The sequence below is a fragment of the Bison bison genome, unplaced genomic scaffold (genome assembly GCF_000754665.1).
Source record: "Bison bison bison isolate TAMUID 2011002044 unplaced genomic scaffold, Bison_UMD1.0 scf7180017864057, whole genome shotgun sequence".
Lineage (NCBI taxonomy): Eukaryota > Metazoa > Chordata > Mammalia > Artiodactyla > Bovidae > Bison > Bison bison.
Genome location: NW_011494629.1, coordinates 5688287 through 5706398, shown reverse-complemented (window position 1 = coordinate 5706398; position 18112 = coordinate 5688287). Strand labels below are relative to the sequence as shown.

Genomic DNA, 18112 nt, shown 5'->3' with positions numbered 1-18112 from the left:
TTGCTATATACAGTGATAAAAGGGTTTTTGAAAACTGATCTAACATGACAGAGAACTTTGATTTTGTTTGTTTGTTTTGTTTAGATTAGTATTCCTCTCCTATTCCTGAGGCCAGAGCCTGCACTTTATTTACCTTGAGTTGTTAACTGCACTTTGTGGCTAATGAGATGTTGTTTCAAGAAAAAATGAGCCACTGCTGGCATAATCTGCCTAATTTTTCTTTCAGTTCAGTTCACTCAGTTGTGTCCGACTCTTTGTGACCCCATGGACTGCAGCATGCCAGGCCTCCCTGTCCATCACCAACTCCCAAAGCTTACTTAAACTCATGTCCATCGAGTCGGTGATGCCATCCAACCATCTCATCCTCTGTCGTCCCCTTCTCCTCCCACCTTCAATCTTTCCCAGCATCAGGGTCTTTTCCAATGAGTCAGTTCTTCATATCAGGTAGCCAGAGTATTGGAGTTTCAGCTTCAGCATCAGTCCTTCCAATGAACACCCAGGACTGATCTCCTTTAGAATGGACTGGTTGGATCTCCTTGCAGTCCAAGGGACTCTCAAGAGTCTTCTCCAACACCACAGTTCAAAAGCATCAATTCTTCAGCACTCAGCTTTCTTTATAGTCCAACTCTCACATCCATACATGACTGCTGGAAAAACCAGAGCTTTGATTAGATGGACCTCTGTTAAATAAACAATTATAATCAGTCATAACATTTAGAATTTATCTATACATAAAAGAGGAAAAGGACATTTAAGTTCCTGGTCATTTAATTCATTGCCATTGCTTCTTCCACTGTACCTAGCAATAGGTCCTGTTGTATAGATATTTGAAGGTTTAGGAGGCGTTATCTACTCTTATTGTCTGTGTATGTTACCCACCCCCCCCCGGTCTGTCCAGATGATCTCAGAGGCAGAGATGCACACATTTTCTGGGTTATAAATAGCATTGCCCTGATGCTCTTCTTTCCATAGCACTGCAAACCCAGCTCCTGTTCCTTTTGTCTTTAATGGTGTTAAGAGTAAAGTCAACGTGTGGGGCTTTAGTGGTGTTCCTGCCTGTGTTGAATGGTGTTCTTCATACCTGTGTCAGTAGTTTATATACTTTTGCATTAGATTGCTGTAGTGAAATCCACACTTCCAAAAAGCACACAGCTGTCTGAGCACTGCCGTTTCCTTTCATAGTTACAAACGGAGTTCTCATCCCATGCAGTGCGCCTTAAATGCCCTGGAACAGAGGGCTCACTGTTGCCATGGTGTCTTCCCAGATTGCTTTTTTTCCCTCTGGTGCCTTTCCCAAACACCTCCCTTTGCTCTGTAGTTCCATGGTACACCAAGATTTGAAAGCTGGATTTCTCTGGGCTTCAAGCTGTGGAACCTTCAGGCTGTAGATAGAATGCACTCTTCCTCAAGCTTGTGGGAGCCTCCTGAGTGTCGTCTCCTAGCCTGCCCTGCAGGGAGGTGGCGCCACATAGACCTGCAGGATTCCCTGGCAGTGTATGCCTCTTACAGGTGAATGTTTGTGCTGATAACTGATAGCAGAGAGAAAGCAATTGTGTTGAATTCACATTGTTTTTAAAAAGTGGAAGCACCTCCACGGATGTGGTATGAAGGCGTTTTTGGTTTGTCAGGGTATGAAGTTTTAAAAATCAGCTTTATGGGGTGGCACTGAGCATGACTTTTTAAGCTGCTTGGTCTGTGTGTTGCTGTGCAGCTTTGAACCATGTGGAATTGTGTTCCATTGACCAACTGATCGTGCCCGTCAGTGGGTAGAAGCAGATGCCCAGGCTGAGTGTATAGGAAGTCCACAGGCAGTGGGGAGAGCAGCCCAGAGCCAGGCCTGCCCCTGGGCTCCACTGTCAGACAGCAGGTAGTTGCCTCAGGTACCATTTCCTGAACCGACCTTCCCCAGCTTGACTCTTTGGTTGTTTTTAATAGCAAATATTTTGAGAAATAATTCACTTCTCATATGACTCACCATTTCAAAATATACATTTCAGTAGTTTTTAGTATATTCACAGAGCTGTACAGCCATCACTACAGAGAGTTGTAGAATGTCTGTCACCCCCCAAAGAAACCCTGTACCCTTTAGCTATCATTCCCGTCTCTCCTCCCACTCCAGTCATTGGCAGCCAGACTCGTCTCTGTGTCTACAGATTTGCTTACTGGGGACTTCCATGTAAATGGGATCACATAAACCTTTTGTAGGGAGAAGGCAATGGCACCCCACTCCAGTACTCTTGCCTGGAAAATCCCATGGATGGAGGAGCCTGGTAGGCTGTAGTCCATGGGGTCACTAAGAGTCGGACAGGACTGAGCGACTTCCCTTTCACTTTTCACTTTCATGCATTGGAGAAGGAAATGGCAGCTCACTCCAGTGTTCTTGCCTGGAGAATCCCAGGGACGGGGAAGCTTGGTGGGCTGCTGTCTCTAGGGTCGCACAGAGTCGGACATGACTGAAGTGACTTAGCAGCAGCAGCAGCAAACCTTTTGTAAATGGCTTCTTTTCACTTAGCATACTGTCTTCAGGAATCACTCATGTTTTGCATGTATTGATACTTCATTTCTTTTTATCACCAAGTATTTTTGATGGTACGGGTAAGCCACGTCTGTTTAACCATTCATCAGTTGATAGACATTTGGGTTTTCGGGCTGTTACATGTAATGCTGCTATGAACATTTGGGTGCAGTGTTGTGTGTAGATATAAGCTGTCATTTCTTTTGGGTCTTATACCTAAGAAGTGGAATTGCTGGTTTATAAGTCCATTTCTCTAGCTTCCATTAGGAAGGTATTAGAAGAAATAGCCATTAACAAGAAGTGGGCAGGGGAGAGTTGAATTTTTTCATGGAACACGTGGTAGGGCTAGAAACCCACTGAGCTTAGGCTGTCCCGCTCAACAGCTAGTGTCTTTGCCTCCATTGCCTCTCCGTCTGAGAGGCCCCTTCTCGGGGTCTCCTGTCTGTACCCCTGGGCCGCTCCCACTGCCCTCATTACACCCTGTTAGGTCCTGTCATGACATTTGTCACTAACATGAGTTTACTGAACTTTTCTTGGACTTTATACTGAAATGTAAGCTCCAAGAGGGCAGGAGCTTGTCTGTTTCACTCACCGAATCATCCTTAATACCCAAAACTTAGCTTTTGGAGAATGACACTTCCTGGATCTCCAAGTGTTCTGGAACATAGTGACTAGTATATGACATGATAAGGTGATTGGATAACTAAGGTTATAGGGAAACCCCTTCAAGAGAGAGCAAACCTTTTTGGTAGACTTGATGTGGCCCTCCGGAGTTGGTCACGTCTGCCCCTGAGGAAACAGAGAGGAGGCGCAGGTGTCCCTTCAGAGCTTCTCAGAGGAAGAAGTAACCCATGGTCACTGTTCTGGCAACAGTAAAAGTCTTATTTCTTTTTCTTTTCTTTTTTTTTTTTAGCAAAGGCCATTTGTCAGATATTAATGAGGAAAGGAGGTGCAGTGTGTAATTTCCCAATTATCAAATTCCACATTGGAATGTTGCCATTTAGTGTGCTGTTTTGATAGGGAGGAAGCTCAGTGAGGGAAGGCTCACTGAGCTTTCCTGATAGCTCAGTTAGTAAAGAATCCGCCTGGTTTGATTCCTGGGTTGGGACAATCCACTGGAGAAGGGATAGGCTACCCACTCCAGTATTCTTAGGCTTCCCTTGTGGCTCAGTTGGTAAAGAATCCGCCTGCAATGTGGGAGACCTGGGTTCAATCCCTGGTTTGGGAAGATCCCCTGGAGAAGGGAAAGGCTACCCACTCCAGTATTCTGGCCTGGAAAATTCCATGGACTGTATAGTCCATGGGGTTGAAAGAGTCAGACACGACTGAGAGGCTTTCAGTTTGGCTTTGATAAGGGAGGGAAGGCTCACTGACCATACTTCAGGGCGGACTCATCATGGGCTCCTGAAGTCTACGTTTTAGAGCCAGCTTTGTTGAATAGTGTTGATGACATTAAATGAAACAGTATATACACAGGAGAAGGAAGAAAGGCTGGAACTTGCCTGAGAGACCGTGTAAACCTTGGTGTTTGTCATGACCTTTGACCCTCACTGTCACACTCCATTGCATGTCAAGTGTGATGAGCCCCAAAGCAGGTTTGGATGATTCCTGTTTTGCGCGTTGCCATAGCTCTGGTCATAACTGGTAAAATCTGATATTGCTGGCTGTAACCAGTTACCATAGAGCTGAGAGCTTTAGGGACTGACTCAGGCAAGGTTAGGAAAAAGAGCTGAGAGCCTGTTGTCTGAACTCAGGGCAACGAGATTTACCAGCCTGGCTTTGTGGCAGCACACAGAGCTGCACCCCCTTTAGTTAAAACAGTGTTAAGATCATAGCCCTTTGAAAGTAAGGAGCTGTAAGTGAGAGGAGGAGGGAAGTGTTGGGAATCTTGGTGTGACAGGCATACCCCCGACTGCCACATGAGAAAGAGACATCCCAGACCATCGCAGATGCGCCGGAACGGAATGCTGGAAAGGCTGTCTGTCCCAGACCCGTTCTGGAAAGGTCTCCCCGCGCCCCCCGGCTGCCAGTCATGCTTCCCTCAGCAGCAGTCAACCCACTTTAAAGCAACGATAAATCTAATTTAAGGACACAAATTGAAAAAGTAGATTTGTTTATTGCAGTGTTAGACTTATTAACTCACAAAAGCCATGAGCCTTGGTCTTTCTGTTTACAGATATAAAATGGAACTCAAGATGAGGTTTAATGTGCTGCCCAGATCATGTTCCCTGGACAGAATTTTTTTCCCCCCTTCAACAGTAAATTTTAGAATCAAAAGGACTAAAAAAGAGGAATGTTTCCTGTCATAAATAGGTTGGGTGGCATTCTTCAAAGCATTTTACAGCTTCCAACCGTGCATTATAATTTCAAAGTAGCTGAAAAGCAGTCTGAGTTTTTAGAATGGTACATTCATTCAGAAACATTTATTAAGCAGATACTTATGTGCCAGGCATTGAGACAGGGCCTGGAGATGGCCCGGGAGCACTCGGGCCCCAGCTGTCACCAAGCTTGTATTTTATTGTTGGTAAAGACAAACTACTGAGTAAGGAAACAGCAGTTTCAAAGAGCTGGAGAAGCTGTGAGACCCGGCTCTGGGAGAGTGACACACGCCTGGGGAAGTAGGCGGGGTTTATGAGTTCTGGGCCCAAGAGGTGAGTTAAGGGGCGTGGCCATGCCAGTTTCAGGTCGTTGGCCAACCTCCCATGTGCTGAGTGAGGTGGCCCAGCCCTGTGCCCTAGTGTCACCGCAGGCCTCCTTGTTCTGGACCTGTGTCGACTTGTAGACACTTGTAGCTTCTTGATCAAAAGCTATTAACACACTATGGGACTTTCTAGAACACACTAGAAATAGACTTCTGGCTTGGGACTTTGTAGAAGACAGTAGAAGTGGACTTCTGGCATCATCAGATGATTGAAAGACTAATGGAGCTGTAGTATATCAATAGGAGGAGCATCCTACAGTTGTCGTTACATCAAAGTATATGGACCACACTAGTGAATCTGGCAGTGACACCTGGAAAATAAGGAAAAACATAAAATAATAAAACTATCTTGTTTATATGTGCTAAGTTACTGGTTTATAACTTTTAATATTCAAGAATAAAGCAAGGGAAGCAGCCAGGTACAGGAGCCACAGATGCTTTTTCAAGCGTGGCTGTGAGATGCGCCAAAACAAACCGTAGCCCCGAGCTTGTGGTGACAGAAGATAGGCCGATTTTCTGCTTCTGACTTTGGCCGTGCAGTCAGTGGCGCCGTGGCTACCGGAACCAAGTTGAGGGGTGTTGGCCAAGCTGTTGGAACTGAACTGTTTTGTCTCACCCCTTCAGCATGTCTGCTCAGCCTCTGATTCCTTTTGCTCTTCAGTCACAGTAACTCTTCTGTGTGAGACACAGGTTTTCAGACTCCATTCCAAGGAACCCAGCCTCCCACCCCCAACCAAAGGAGTTGAGTGTTTAAGATGTTTCCTACCTCGTTGATTTAAACTACTTGAAGAACTCACTTTTATTTTTCCTCCTTGATCTGTCTACATGTATATATATACTGGAGTTCCAAATTACGTTATTATAAGAATTACGTTTAAGGAATGTCTGAAAACTACTTCGGGAAATTAGTCCATTAGATAGTAAGTGGCCTGTAGGGGAGCGTTCTCATAAGAGTTTTTATTTCTTTGAAATGGCTTGTTAAAATTGAAGACAAAAAAAAAAAAAACAAGATAAAAGGTATAAAAGAGCATTGAGAATTGTAAAGTGTTAATGAACACAGGGTCTAGGGTAGTAGTGGATTGCAGACAGAAGCATCTGGTCAGTGTGGGAGACTGGGAGTGAGCTGGTTCAGGGGATTATTCTTCCTGAAATTGGCATTTCCTCAGTGTCCAATCCCCCACCCACCCACGCCTGGCACCTTGCGTTCACACTTGGCTGTATGCTGAGAGGTGCTCTGTTTCCCAGGGAAGCCGGAGCAGGTTTCTTGTGCAGAGTTCAGCCCACAGAGGAAAGAAAAGCCCCACAGTCAAGAACAGCCTAGATTTCCTGGCAGGACAGGCTGACACTGGCCGGAGCCGGCTCACAGAGGCCTCCTGGCTCTGTGTTCTGCGGCGTCATGCTGGTGGATTGCGGGCAGGGGGCGTTAACATTCACCAGCATGGGCTTCCTTTGCAGATCAGGGGTCAGCAGCCTTGAGCCTGCAGGTCCAGCCCACTGCTTGTTTTTGAAAATAAAAGTTTATCTGAAGATAGCGATGCCCTCTCATTTACATGTTGTCTATGGCTACTCCTGTGATACAGGGCAAATGGATTGAGAGAAAAGCCATAGACGCTTACTGTGACCCTTGACAGAAAAAATTGGCAACCCCTGTTCTCCAGTTTAATAGTAGTTAGTTCTGGATGCATTAACATTTTCAGATTGAAAAGCGTTTGGGGAGAGGCAGGCAGGTAGGGAGTTAATCTCTCAGTAGTTTTTCTTTCCTTTTCCAGGAGGGAGCCCCAGCATGTCCTAATCAAGGCCGTGGTTATATCACAGAGGTGCCCACTGGGTCATGGGACTTGTCCCTGAATCTGAGCCATGGTTTGACCATACAAGGCAGGTGCCGGAAATCAGAGGAGCCAGCCAGAAGTCGTTCGGCTTGCCTCTTGGGTAGCGATAATGTCCTTGAAATGGTAGAAATGCCATGCAACTCAGGCTGGTGCTGGGGCCAGGCTGTCTTTGCAAACAGTTTGCAAAGTCCCCAGGCGTCTGGCCCCTGGGTGTACTTGCCAGGGGGTGGCCTGAGAAGTGCCTGCTGCCCCAGGCTTGAGGACCCTCCCTGCAGGCTTCCTCCCCTTGGCCGCTCCAGCTGGTGTCTCACTGTCCGGAGTCCAGGCTCGTCTTCCTGGGCTGCTGCGTGGTCCCACCCTGCCTCCCCACCTCACCCCCGCGCCCCATCCCAGTCCTTCCCTCCTCACTGCCCACCTGACAGGCACCTTGCTCTTCTGGTTTTTAGCACTTAACAAACTTTTCCTTGGAGTTGATAGTCTCACGTTTTTATGAATTCAATAAACAGAACTTTTGAAGTAAAAACGAAAGCCAGAAACATGCTGCTCCTACTAAGAGACAAGCAATGACTGTGAGAGTCGCTGTCCTGATGCTTGCTGCGGCGACCAGGGTGGGCTCCCACAGCAGCCCACGAGCAGAGGCTGTTCTCTCCCCCGCCCTGGGAGACAGCTCTGTGGATCAGGCCCCGGGCTCATGAAATCACTTCAGCAGGTCACCAACCAGAGAAAAGAACACCAGAACTATCAGGAGTTGCTGTAGTGAGGGAAACTGATAAAGGGAAACGTTTGCTTCTGTGTGTGTATACACGTGTACGTATCCTGTGCAGACAGTGGTTTGGCTCTCTGGCCCACATGTCTGCTCACGCCTCTCAGGCGGCTCGGGCCTGTTAGCACAGATATGCTTCATTGTGTTATGGGACCGGCAGCATGGCCCTGGGCGGTGGGCACACCGCCTGTCCTGTCCTGGTGCTAGCTAGCAGGATTTGGGCAGAACCAGCCACTGTCTACACTGAAGACTCAGTGAGGAAAAAGTGGGCTTCCAGGGCCCTGTGAGACCACACGCTCTGGAGCTCCTGGAACGGGTCCCGCAGCCCTGCTCTTCATCATCACGGGCAGTCCCACCTCTTCCCACTCCTGAAATATCGCTTTTCTGATTTTCTCAGGTTTCTTATTCTTTTCCTGACCTGATTCCGCCCCCCTCACCCTTGCCTCTTTCCTTTGGTAGCCTGACAGCGTTGCTGGAATTCAGGCTAAGATGCTGGCTGGCTCAAGGCTTTCAGGTGATTCCTGGTGCGGGTTTGCAGTGACTTTATGAATCTGAATCACAGTTGAAAAAGTCATTAAAAGTTTTTTATTTCTCTTGAGACATTGTGGTATTAACTGAATATTTAAAGTGTGTGTGTTGATCGGTTTTGGTGTATGTATCTACCATTGAATGCCGATGCTGAATGAACAGAGTCAGGAAGCCACAGATACTGTGGCTGGGCCAGATGTTCCCAAAGGTGTATCTACAGTGTTCACTTTTCATCTCACCGAGGAAGTTGAAAGACGAGGTGACCACTGCCCCCGCTGATGAATAAGTTAATTAGAAAATAAAGAAGAGCAGGTCTACAGAGTGGATAGTTTTGTTCGTAGAGCCCTGCCTCTGCTTCTGAATTCTCTGCTGCTCCCCAGCACTGAGAACTTCACTTTCCTCCATTATCAACAGAGGAGGAAGCTGGGTACGACCAAGTGAGGACCTCTGTCAGGGATTTCTTTGAGCTTCTCAGTGATCTGGAGAAAGGAAGATAGTCCAAGAGTGCCCACTGAGGAAGTACTGCTGGGAGAAATTGAGACGAATGGCACCCTGCTGCCTCATTTTCAGGAAGACCTCCGTTCCAAGTGGTGACCAGTTTCCTTGTAAATTTTGGGTTCTCAGCCAAAAGATAGAGATTTTCTTTGTTTCTTAAAGAAATACAAAGAGGAGTAAAAGCCCTGTCCGCAAGCGAGAAATATTTGTTGGGCCCTCAGCCTCACACAGCATCTCTGTGATGTCTTTTAAACATCCTGTCATTGAAATTTTGCAATATATTTCATTCTGTTGTAATGAAAAGGCTTGTTGTTTTTCCTGCTCTTTGTAGGGTGGGGAAAGGGGTTGTTCTGTACTTCCTGGATGTCATGTTAGCTTTCAGGGGTCAGAAGACTAGATCTCTTATTAATCGTGACAATACACTGATTTTTAACAGGAAGAGAAGTGGAAACGCTGGCTTCATATTGGTTGTGGAGGCCTGTCGCACTCAGCCCAGCTCCTTAACCCTCTTCCAGTCATAGAGGACTTACCCGACTAAGAAACAAACTCTAATTTGTGTTTTGTTGTTTCTTTATGTGTAAATAAGATAAAGGAGAGCAGAGGGTAGAGTTGGGGGGGTGCATGGAAGGCCGGTAATAAATACCTCCATTCTCAAAATGAGGTCTAACAAAAGATAACATCCCCAACTTTTGGAATGATCAGCAACTGTCCTTATCAAGGGCTTGGTGCACAAGCCTGTCTTTAGCTCACGGTGGAGCTGACAGACTTCTCTTATACTTGACTCTAAGAGCTGGGACAGCTGTCCCCACGTGCAATTGTGAGAAGTAAGGCTCTTTTGCAAGGCTCCATAGCAGGTGGCCCAGTGCCCTGGCTCTCAGGCTGCACGGTGGCCCTCCCACCAGGCCTTCTCCTTTCCCAGAGCTTATGAACAAAGAACACGGCATTTCCGGTGCTGCATGGATGCGACTGGTGGTACCTGAGGCATCTAGGTTTCATTGAGTTGGAAAAGAAACCAGAGAAATGGACCAAGGGACCCTTTTGGTTCTGTCCTGTACTTGAACCAAAACACAAGAGCGGGATCCGATTGTTCTGGGAGCTTCCTCAGATTGGTGCAGTCTGGGCCCTGGTCAGTGGTTCTTCTGCTTACAATATCTTAGTCGCTACCCTTTCCTTTTATGCTCTCCCTTTCTGTTGGCCATATAGGAAAGAACAGTTTGTTGAAGGTGGAAAGATTTCCAAGACCTGTCCAGCCCAACCTGCTTCCCTTTTGTTGTGATGATCCGAGGCTATTAGCTCATTTCCGTGCGCCTCCGAAATTCCTTTGTGGATGTAAAAAGTTCGTTGGCATCCTGTTCTTAGAAGTTCAAAGGGGCTGGCTGCCTGTAAGCAGAGGGCACCACCGTGTGTCTCAGAGTGCACTGTACCCTAGGGGAAGGATTCTTTCCAAAAAATGTTTCTTTGCTTTGTTCCTAATTGTTTGTGTGTAAATCTATTTATAGTAGATTAAAGGAGAGATCCGGCCATCAGTGCATAATGATATAATTTACAGGGGCCCCAGCCAAAATGTTGAAATTGCTTACATTTTACTATTGCCACAAATGGATTGCTGTAAAGGGTCTTCCTCTTTCAAAGGCAGTAAAAACAAAGAGTGATGGAAGGAGGCTTTTTTATTTTTTAAATGCATGTAATCACTTCCATGTATAGCTAATGTTGAACCAATAATGGAATATAAAACGGTGGACTGCTCACTGGGCATAATTGAGAGGGCTTTAATGCAGTAGACAATGGCCCAGGACTGGATTTAGGTAGAGTCTCGACGGAAAGAGTGTGTCTGAAGTGGCCTAGAGATGAAGAGGTGGTGGGGGAGGGGCAAGACTGCCCCTTATCAGCCAAGGCAGCCAAGGCTGGGATCAGACTCCCATGTTGTCTGTAGGGTTGGGGGGGGCTTCCTGACAAATGCCTGCTGGTGAATCTTTCATCACGCATCTTCACTAAACGATACACACATGTAGCTTGTCTGTTTTCTGTAGGTTGTACAGCAAAATGTGCAGCCGGAGCTGCCTGCGTCAGGGTGGTCTGCTCTCCTCTCCCTCCAGCAGATACCCCAGGCTCCTCAGAAGGCGCTCTTTGCCTCTTAGGAATGTGCAGAGCAGTGTTTTCTCCCTTTTACTGTGTGTATTGTTACAATCTACAGCACTGAACCAAATCACTTACTGCAGAAAATCAAGTAGTTGTGGTTTATGAAGGCAACCGTCATGGACAGCATCCTACAGGGCAGAGCACCAGCCTGCCTGGCTGGGGGCATGTGTTTAATTTCCCAGTTACGTTCTGCATTTATCTACTGTATGGCAAAATTGTATTTTAAAACATCAGAACACCTAAGTGAAACATGCACTTTCTTCCCCTAAAGTTGACTGGCAGCCCTCTTAACGAAGAGTGCGGTTCCTTTCTTTGTAAAAGACGTTAAAATGAAATTTTAAAGTCTCAACAGTGTTAACAGAGTAACTTCTTCTAACAGGAAAAGTTCTCCATCATTAAACTTATTAGGCCAAGGAAACCTACCAGTTTGTTGCTTATGGGATTTTTCTCTCTTTTCTTAAGGTTCGCCATCGCTGGTGTGAACTCATTGTTAAGCACAAATACACAAAAGCGTACAGAGACGTGGAGAGGTTCCTTCAGGAGGATCAGGTAAGTTTCATTTTTCAGCAGATGGGGATTCTTTAAATGCTGTCCCTGACTATGCAGTATGCTTAACATGGGGCCCAGTTTGCTGCCTTCTCTACTTAAAAAACAAGTGCTTCAGCACTTTGCAACGATTTTGAAGAGTTGGTAGGAGCACACCTACCCAACTTTTGCACTTTTTTCTTCTCGGTATCTCTTTAGAAGCTCACCTGGGTTGATGGAGCTGTGGCCCACTGCCGTTAACCAAATAAAGCTTGGGCAGACCTCATTACATCTTTGAACCCCAGGTTCGTTAGGTTGGGGATTGTGGCCCTGTGATGCGATGGTGTGTATCTGTGCCTTGTGGGTCTGGGGATGAGACTGGGACAGCCCCGGCTGGCCGGGACAGTCTGGTCTGTGTCTGCACCTGCCATGCCAGGTAGACCCCTGTGCTGAGCTGCTTTCCTCTGAGGACTTTCCTCACTGTTCACCAAGGAGAGCAGTCACCTTGCAAGAGCCCATGAACCTGTGTTGAAGGTGTTTCTTTGCCACGTCTGCTGGGCTGCAGTGTGTGGGGTCAGCATCTCCCCCACCCCCCAGCTTGCTGGGCCATGGTGGTGCATGTGCCATGGCTCCTGTCGGCTGTGGCTCGTTCCCTTGGCATGGCCAGTGGGTGCCTCTGAGTGAGCTTTCTGCAGAGCACTGCGGGCTGATAGAATGGAGCCGTGTTTCTGTTGGGGTGGAGAGTTGGGGCAGTGCAAACAAAGGCTCTTTTGAGAGGACGGAGTATAGGGGGCAGCCAGCAAGTAAGGGCTCGTTATTCCCACAAAGAAAAAGACATGACTTTTTACCAGAAGAAATGTCACATTTGCACAGTGAAGCAAGAGGTGTTTGGAAACATGGAGGGACAAAATTTAAGAGCGACTTAAAGTCTGTTCTGAAAACCAAAACTGACTGCACTGTATTTGGAACCATGATCTCTGCCAGATAAGGGTTGCCATCAGCTTTTTCAGAAAGAGATTTTTTGAGCTCCTCACCACCAGGTTTTCATTTCTGCACTGTCGTTGGAAGTCCTTGCTCCAGCAGAACATAGTCATAGCATAACTAAGCTTAGAACAAGAGAGAAGGCGGATCCAAAGGGATCTTTTTGGTCTTTCAGAACATAACTGACTGTTTTTAAAACTGTAGGGAAAAACGCAGATGTGATTTTCACCACATTGTTTTTGAGACAGAAGAGCCAGTGTGTGCCCATGGAAGGAGAGCAGGCGGGCTGGGCTTGAGCGGCAGTCCTCTTCCAGGGCGGCCTGAGGCTCTCCCCACCTGTGTGACAGGAGGTCTTCATTTCCCAGCTGTGCTAGGAGGGAGGCAGGTCCATGTCTGAGTCACACACACACACACACACAGCACTCAGGTCTCCTCGCAACTGCAGGGGTTCCCATAGGGTCAGTTGTCGTGGGAGCCTCCCTGTCCCTGTTCCCGTCACTGGAGAAATGTTCCCTCTGTCCTCAGTTCAGCCACCAGGGTTGATGGAATTGATAGCTGAGAATTCCTTGGTGAGTTTCAATAAGGAGAAGGGGATCGGAAACTGCGGTTTCCTGAAGCACCGCTGTTCAGCTGTCTGCCTTTTCTAGGGCCTTTGTAACTTCCAGCCTAGCACGTCTGTGTGAAGCAAACACAGACTGTGCACTCGAGCGCATGGGGACACGTGATTCCTTTTCCTTATGCTCTCTGGCCTCTGTGCCTCCCACAGGCCATGGGCATCTACCTCTACGGGGAGCTGATGCTGAGTGAGGATCCACGGCAGCAGCATCTCGCCCGCAGGTGCTTTGAGCTGAGCAGGGAGCAGATGGACAAATCCTCAGCCGAGGTGGTGGCTGAGATGTTATTTTAAAGAGGTGATTCTCTCTCTCTCTCCTTTTTCCATTCTTCGGCTCTAGCCGAGATTCCTCCTAGGAGCCAAGTAAGTCAGTAAGCCAAATGGTGAGCTGAGAGCCCTGGCGGCTTCAGTCCTGGGCTCCCGCCCTGAGGGGTATGTGGTGCCTTGTCTGGCAGAGCGGCCACGAAAGCCCATGCCGTCCGCCCTCGCAGAACAGCCCCTTCCCCAGCACTGTTTTGACCGCTTCAGGTTTTATTATTTGGGCAAACAGGAGTCACAGGAGAACATCTTGAGTAGGTTAGAAGGTGAACTGGAGAGCATGGCCTCCCCACCCTGCCCCCCAGTCTTCAGGGTGAAGGCTAATGTGGGGGTGTGTTGCCGGGCTACCCCGCATCCTGAGCTGTGAGGAGGTGTGTGGGAACTTGAGGTCCCTCGGGTTGTCCCCACCTGGCAGGAGAGGCTGGCAGGCCCTCCTGCCCTCCGCCGGGTGCCTCTCCACGCGGCGTGTCCACAGCAGGCTACCTCGTGTTGCAGCAGAGTCAGAGTGGGAGTCCTAAATGGTTTAAACTGCTTCCTCTGTTAATTGTGCTTGAAATTGACCTGTTAGATGTACATTCTAGTAGTTTTTAATGGAATTTATGCATTCTAAATGTAATTTAGCAATGATTCATAGGTTTTATGTAAAACTGTGAAATTAAAAGTATTTTTTTTCTTTACCATTATCCTTTCTCTGACTCTCCGGGTTTCTTCAAGATTTTACATCATAACAGGGCGTGTCTGATTTTGTGTCTTCTTTTTTTTAACTTCAGATTTCATTCTTCATGTTGTATAGATTTTCTATAATTTTAATGGATATTTAATATATTACGTTGATATTGTTGGACATTTAATTTGTTTCTAATGTTTTCCTCTTACAAAAAACCATTTCTGTCTAATATGTTTAACTGCCGTATTTATCTGAGAGAACTCTTACTGCTGAAGAGGTTCTTCCAGGAGAGTTGAAGAGCTGTGTTGGCAGGAAGGGAGGTAGGGGGAACAGTTGCCCCGACTATGCGTCTCGTGGCGAAGCGGCTGTGTGCGGGCTTCCCCCGCGCTCCTGTCGGGCAGCTTCCAAGCACATTCAGAGACAGCCCAGCTTAAAAAGCAGGGCAGTCACACAGTTGCGCGTTGCCAGCCTCAGACAGTGATCAGTGCCAGTCATGTTTCTCTTCAGGTTTGCCACTTCACAGAGAGTTTGTGTTGCTTGAAGTGTGTGAAACTGCAGCGGTGCAGGCTGTGCCTTTGATGTTCCCTGTGCTCCAAGTGGTGGAAAACCACCGCGGGCAGCGCAGCTACGGTGATTCCTCATTGTGCTTTTCTGCCCCGAGCAGGCAGAGGAGTAGTCTGGTCAGGAGCCCCCCACCCCGCACTCCTGGATGAACGCAGGGGCCACTCACATGCCCTCTGCCCCCTCCCTGGCTGCTCGGTGAAGGACCGTGACGGGGCTACCCCCTGAGCTGCGCCCTCCAGCAGTTGGGAATCCATCCCACCCCTTGAGGACCCCCCACAGACATCCCCAACACTCAGAACCTGTGCCCCAGGGGGTGATGGGCTGGGAGACTGAGCGTGGCGGCCCCGACCAGCTGGTTGGTGCATTTTTCATTTCATCTCCCAAAGCTGCGCTGGCATTTGTGTGGTCATCTGTGAGTCCTTTGATTTTTAAAAATTATACCCCTAAGATGCCGAGTAAGTGAACACCAAGCAGAAGGAAAACCCACTTGGTAGCGTGGCAGGCCTGGAGGTGGTGTCGTCGCCTTGTGTCTGAGGAAGCTGGTGCGTGCGATGTGGGCGGCACCACCGCCCCCGAGTGCTCTGGCTGCTTGGGTTCCTGGCATGCTGATTTGTGACTTAAGATTAAAATCACATTGCCAGGGATTACCACGCAACCACGACCCTGACTGCTGCTCCAGAAGCCGTAGTTGCGCTCTCTGCAGTTCGGGGAACAGACGCATCTCGTAGCTCCTCTCTGCAAGCAGAAGAATCCGACACTCGGAAGATGCTCGCCGGCCCTTTCCTTATGCCCAGCGACGACCTCTCTGACGAGGTGCAGAGCTTAGCTGATTGGTGAACAGTGACTGGTTTCCGCTTTGTTCACAGTGGCTAAGTTCTGCACCTGAAGAGAAGGTGAGATGGGGCCAGTTAAGGTGGAGCTGCTGGGGCAGAGGCCGCTGCTGAGCGGTCAGCTCGGGGCCAAGCAGGATTCTGGAGGATAAGGGCCCGCCTGGCCCCAAGGATGCACTTTGTCCTGTTATGAATGCAAACATTCCCAAAGTCTACAGAAATATAAATCCACTAAGTAAACATCTGTCTGAAAGTTCAAATGTATTGAAAGCTGCAGAATTATTAATTTTAAAAATCTAAAACCAAACGAATCATAGAAATTAAGTAAGACTGTGTCAGCAGCAGATGACGTGTGAGTAGAGCCGGGTACTTTCAAAGGAGACGTCCTCTTGTGATTTCCGAGCGCGGTGAACTCTCTCTTGTATTTGCAGTCCAGTCTGTGTCTTCTGCAGCGCCAGTGGAACGAGGCCGAGCGAGCTCCCAGCCGAGGCGCCGCTTCTCCGGGCTGTCAGTTGGACCCGCCCTCCGGTGCCTACTGAGCTGATATCAGTTCTCATTTTACACACTGGCTCAGTTCAGCAGGAACAGGAGTCGAGCCCTAGAGCAAAGCCTTCCTGTTTGTAAGTGCCCAGAGGCCTGGGAGCTGGGACTGCAGCTGCGTGAAGACCGGCCCGAGTGCCCGCAGCAGAGCTGACCGGCAGCGGTGGTGGCCCCTCTGTATGTGTCCTGTGTGTGGGTGTCGGTAGAGTCAGAGTTCTGTTGACACAAGAGAAATGAGCTTCCACCCAAAAAGGCAGAATGCTGTTAGCGCCATGCGTGTGACGTGGGCAGCGCCCACCTCTGTCATGGTGTACTGTGGCCAGAAAGCAGGCGGAGTGACTGCGGGTCTGAAACAGGCCGCCTCTCTAGTATCTGTCCTGTGAATGAAGCCCAAGTTACAGCCACTGGCTTTCACAGCCGTGTGAGAGCGAAGCAAATGACACACGGTGCAGCTGTAAAGCCCATTCTCAGGGCTGTGAGATGCGCCCTGGTCTCTCCCTGTTCTCTGCTCATGGTCCTCTCTCCAAAGCTGAGAGCAAAGGTTACTTGTTTACAAGAATTCCTCCGTTGTGACCTGGCAGTAAACTTTATTGCTGTTTCCTTTGCAGGAAAGATCACAGCGAGAATCTTTTTCATGCATCTGCTCGTAGCCCCGGTGGGCCCAGGCTTGCATGGACCCTGGACATCAAAGGAAGAGCGATGGGGCTGCTGAAGCCGGCAGTCAGTGGCCGCCCACGCCTTGTGGGGTGACCTCCCCAAAGGGCCTCACCGCAGAGCTGGTGTCAAGAGGCGCACCCTCATCAGCAGTCTCCATGGGGCCGTGTGACGCCTTCGTGCCCATCCTGGATGAACCATCTCAAGATCCTGAATGTTAATTGAGTCTCCCCTTTGAGTTCAAGTCAGTTCTTCCATCCAAACATGGAAGGTCCCTGCGGCACATGGGAAACCCACTGCACCCCCTCCACCCGTCCCTCAGCACGCGGATCTGCATTTCTGCACTCCCGGAAAGCCAGAGCTTGTCTGCCAGGCCCAAGGAGCTGCTGCTCCCCACCTCCACAGAATTACATTGATTGATCTGTCCATTATTTAGATTTTCCAGAGTTTTAGTAACTTTTGGTAGAAGTGCAGGATAAGATTCTTTAAGATTTGTTGATAATGTAATGGATTCATGGGGTTTTTTTTCCTTTCTGTTTACTTCTGAATTTAATACTTAAAAAAAGAGAGAGAAAAGGGTGTAGTGTCCACATTCTTGTCTCCTTTTCTTACCTCCATGGTTCCTCTAGTGTTCACAGTGGTGCTGATACTCTGGGGGAGGGGGGCGCGTGCCTCCTGCGCGTGATAAAGGCATGTTGGGCACCGTGGGAACCTGTGGCGACGGTGCTCCTCTTTCCCACAAACGTTTGAAGTTAAGAATAGAAGCTAAGCTTCCCGGGATTGCCCAGAGGGAAGGATGGCCTTAAAACACCTCAGAAGCCACCCTGGTTGGTGCAGCACGTGATGGATGCATGCGGCTCAGCTGAGCGGGCGTGGACCCGCCTGCCTGCACCAGTGGCGCCTCGGGCCAGCCTGGGGGCGATGGGCAGCTCAGCACAGCTCTTCATTAGAAGCTCCTGACCTCAGAATTATGCACCGGTGACTTACGGTTTTAGAAAGTCTCCCGGGGTTTGCTGCTTCGCTCTTACGTGTGCTTTGCATGTGTTGCTTCTGTGTGCTTTGTTTACCGTGTTGATATAATAAAAATCTGATTTTTGAATAAGTGTCAAAATGCTGTTCTTTGTGAATTAAATGACTCTCCCCCTGGTTGGTGTGTGTTGGCCCTCTGAGAGGCGAAGCAGCAAGCCCGGGGCACAGCCGGGGTCTGGCTGCAGTCGACCCATCAGCCTGGTGGTTTGGTCTCGTTTTGCCACATTGTTGTCTTCTTTAGAAACCCCTGAGGCTCAGCTGAGCTGCCGCATGGGTGGTTTTGCACCGGCCCACGGGTGCCCTTGCCCTGGTCCACTGCCCTGGCCCGGGTCTGAGCACAGGTGTGGCCAGCAGGAGGGGCCCTCAGACCCGTGCCGAGCGACAGCCTTGCCGGCCATGCCTGTGGGTCGTTTGCCTTTGC

The 18112-nt window shown here is 48.8% G+C and overlaps 1 protein-coding gene across 1 annotated transcript in view; it reads left to right on the top strand.

The window, feature by feature from the left end:
- The window catches only part of LOC104985724 (chromosome unknown open reading frame, human C9orf3), a 424441-nt gene extending 406668 nt beyond the window's left edge, over positions 1 to 17773 (top strand). Inside the window, exons 17-19 of the mRNA XM_010836042.1 lie at positions 11433 to 11519; positions 13243 to 13387; positions 16617 to 17773. Of these exons, the coding sequence (XP_010834344.1) occupies positions 11433 to 11519; positions 13243 to 13383 (228 nt within the window). The 3' untranslated portion in view covers positions 13384 to 13387; positions 16617 to 17773. The remainder of the gene's footprint in view (positions 1 to 11432; positions 11520 to 13242; positions 13388 to 16616) is intronic.
- The last annotated feature ends 339 nt before the right edge of the window (positions 17774 to 18112 follow it).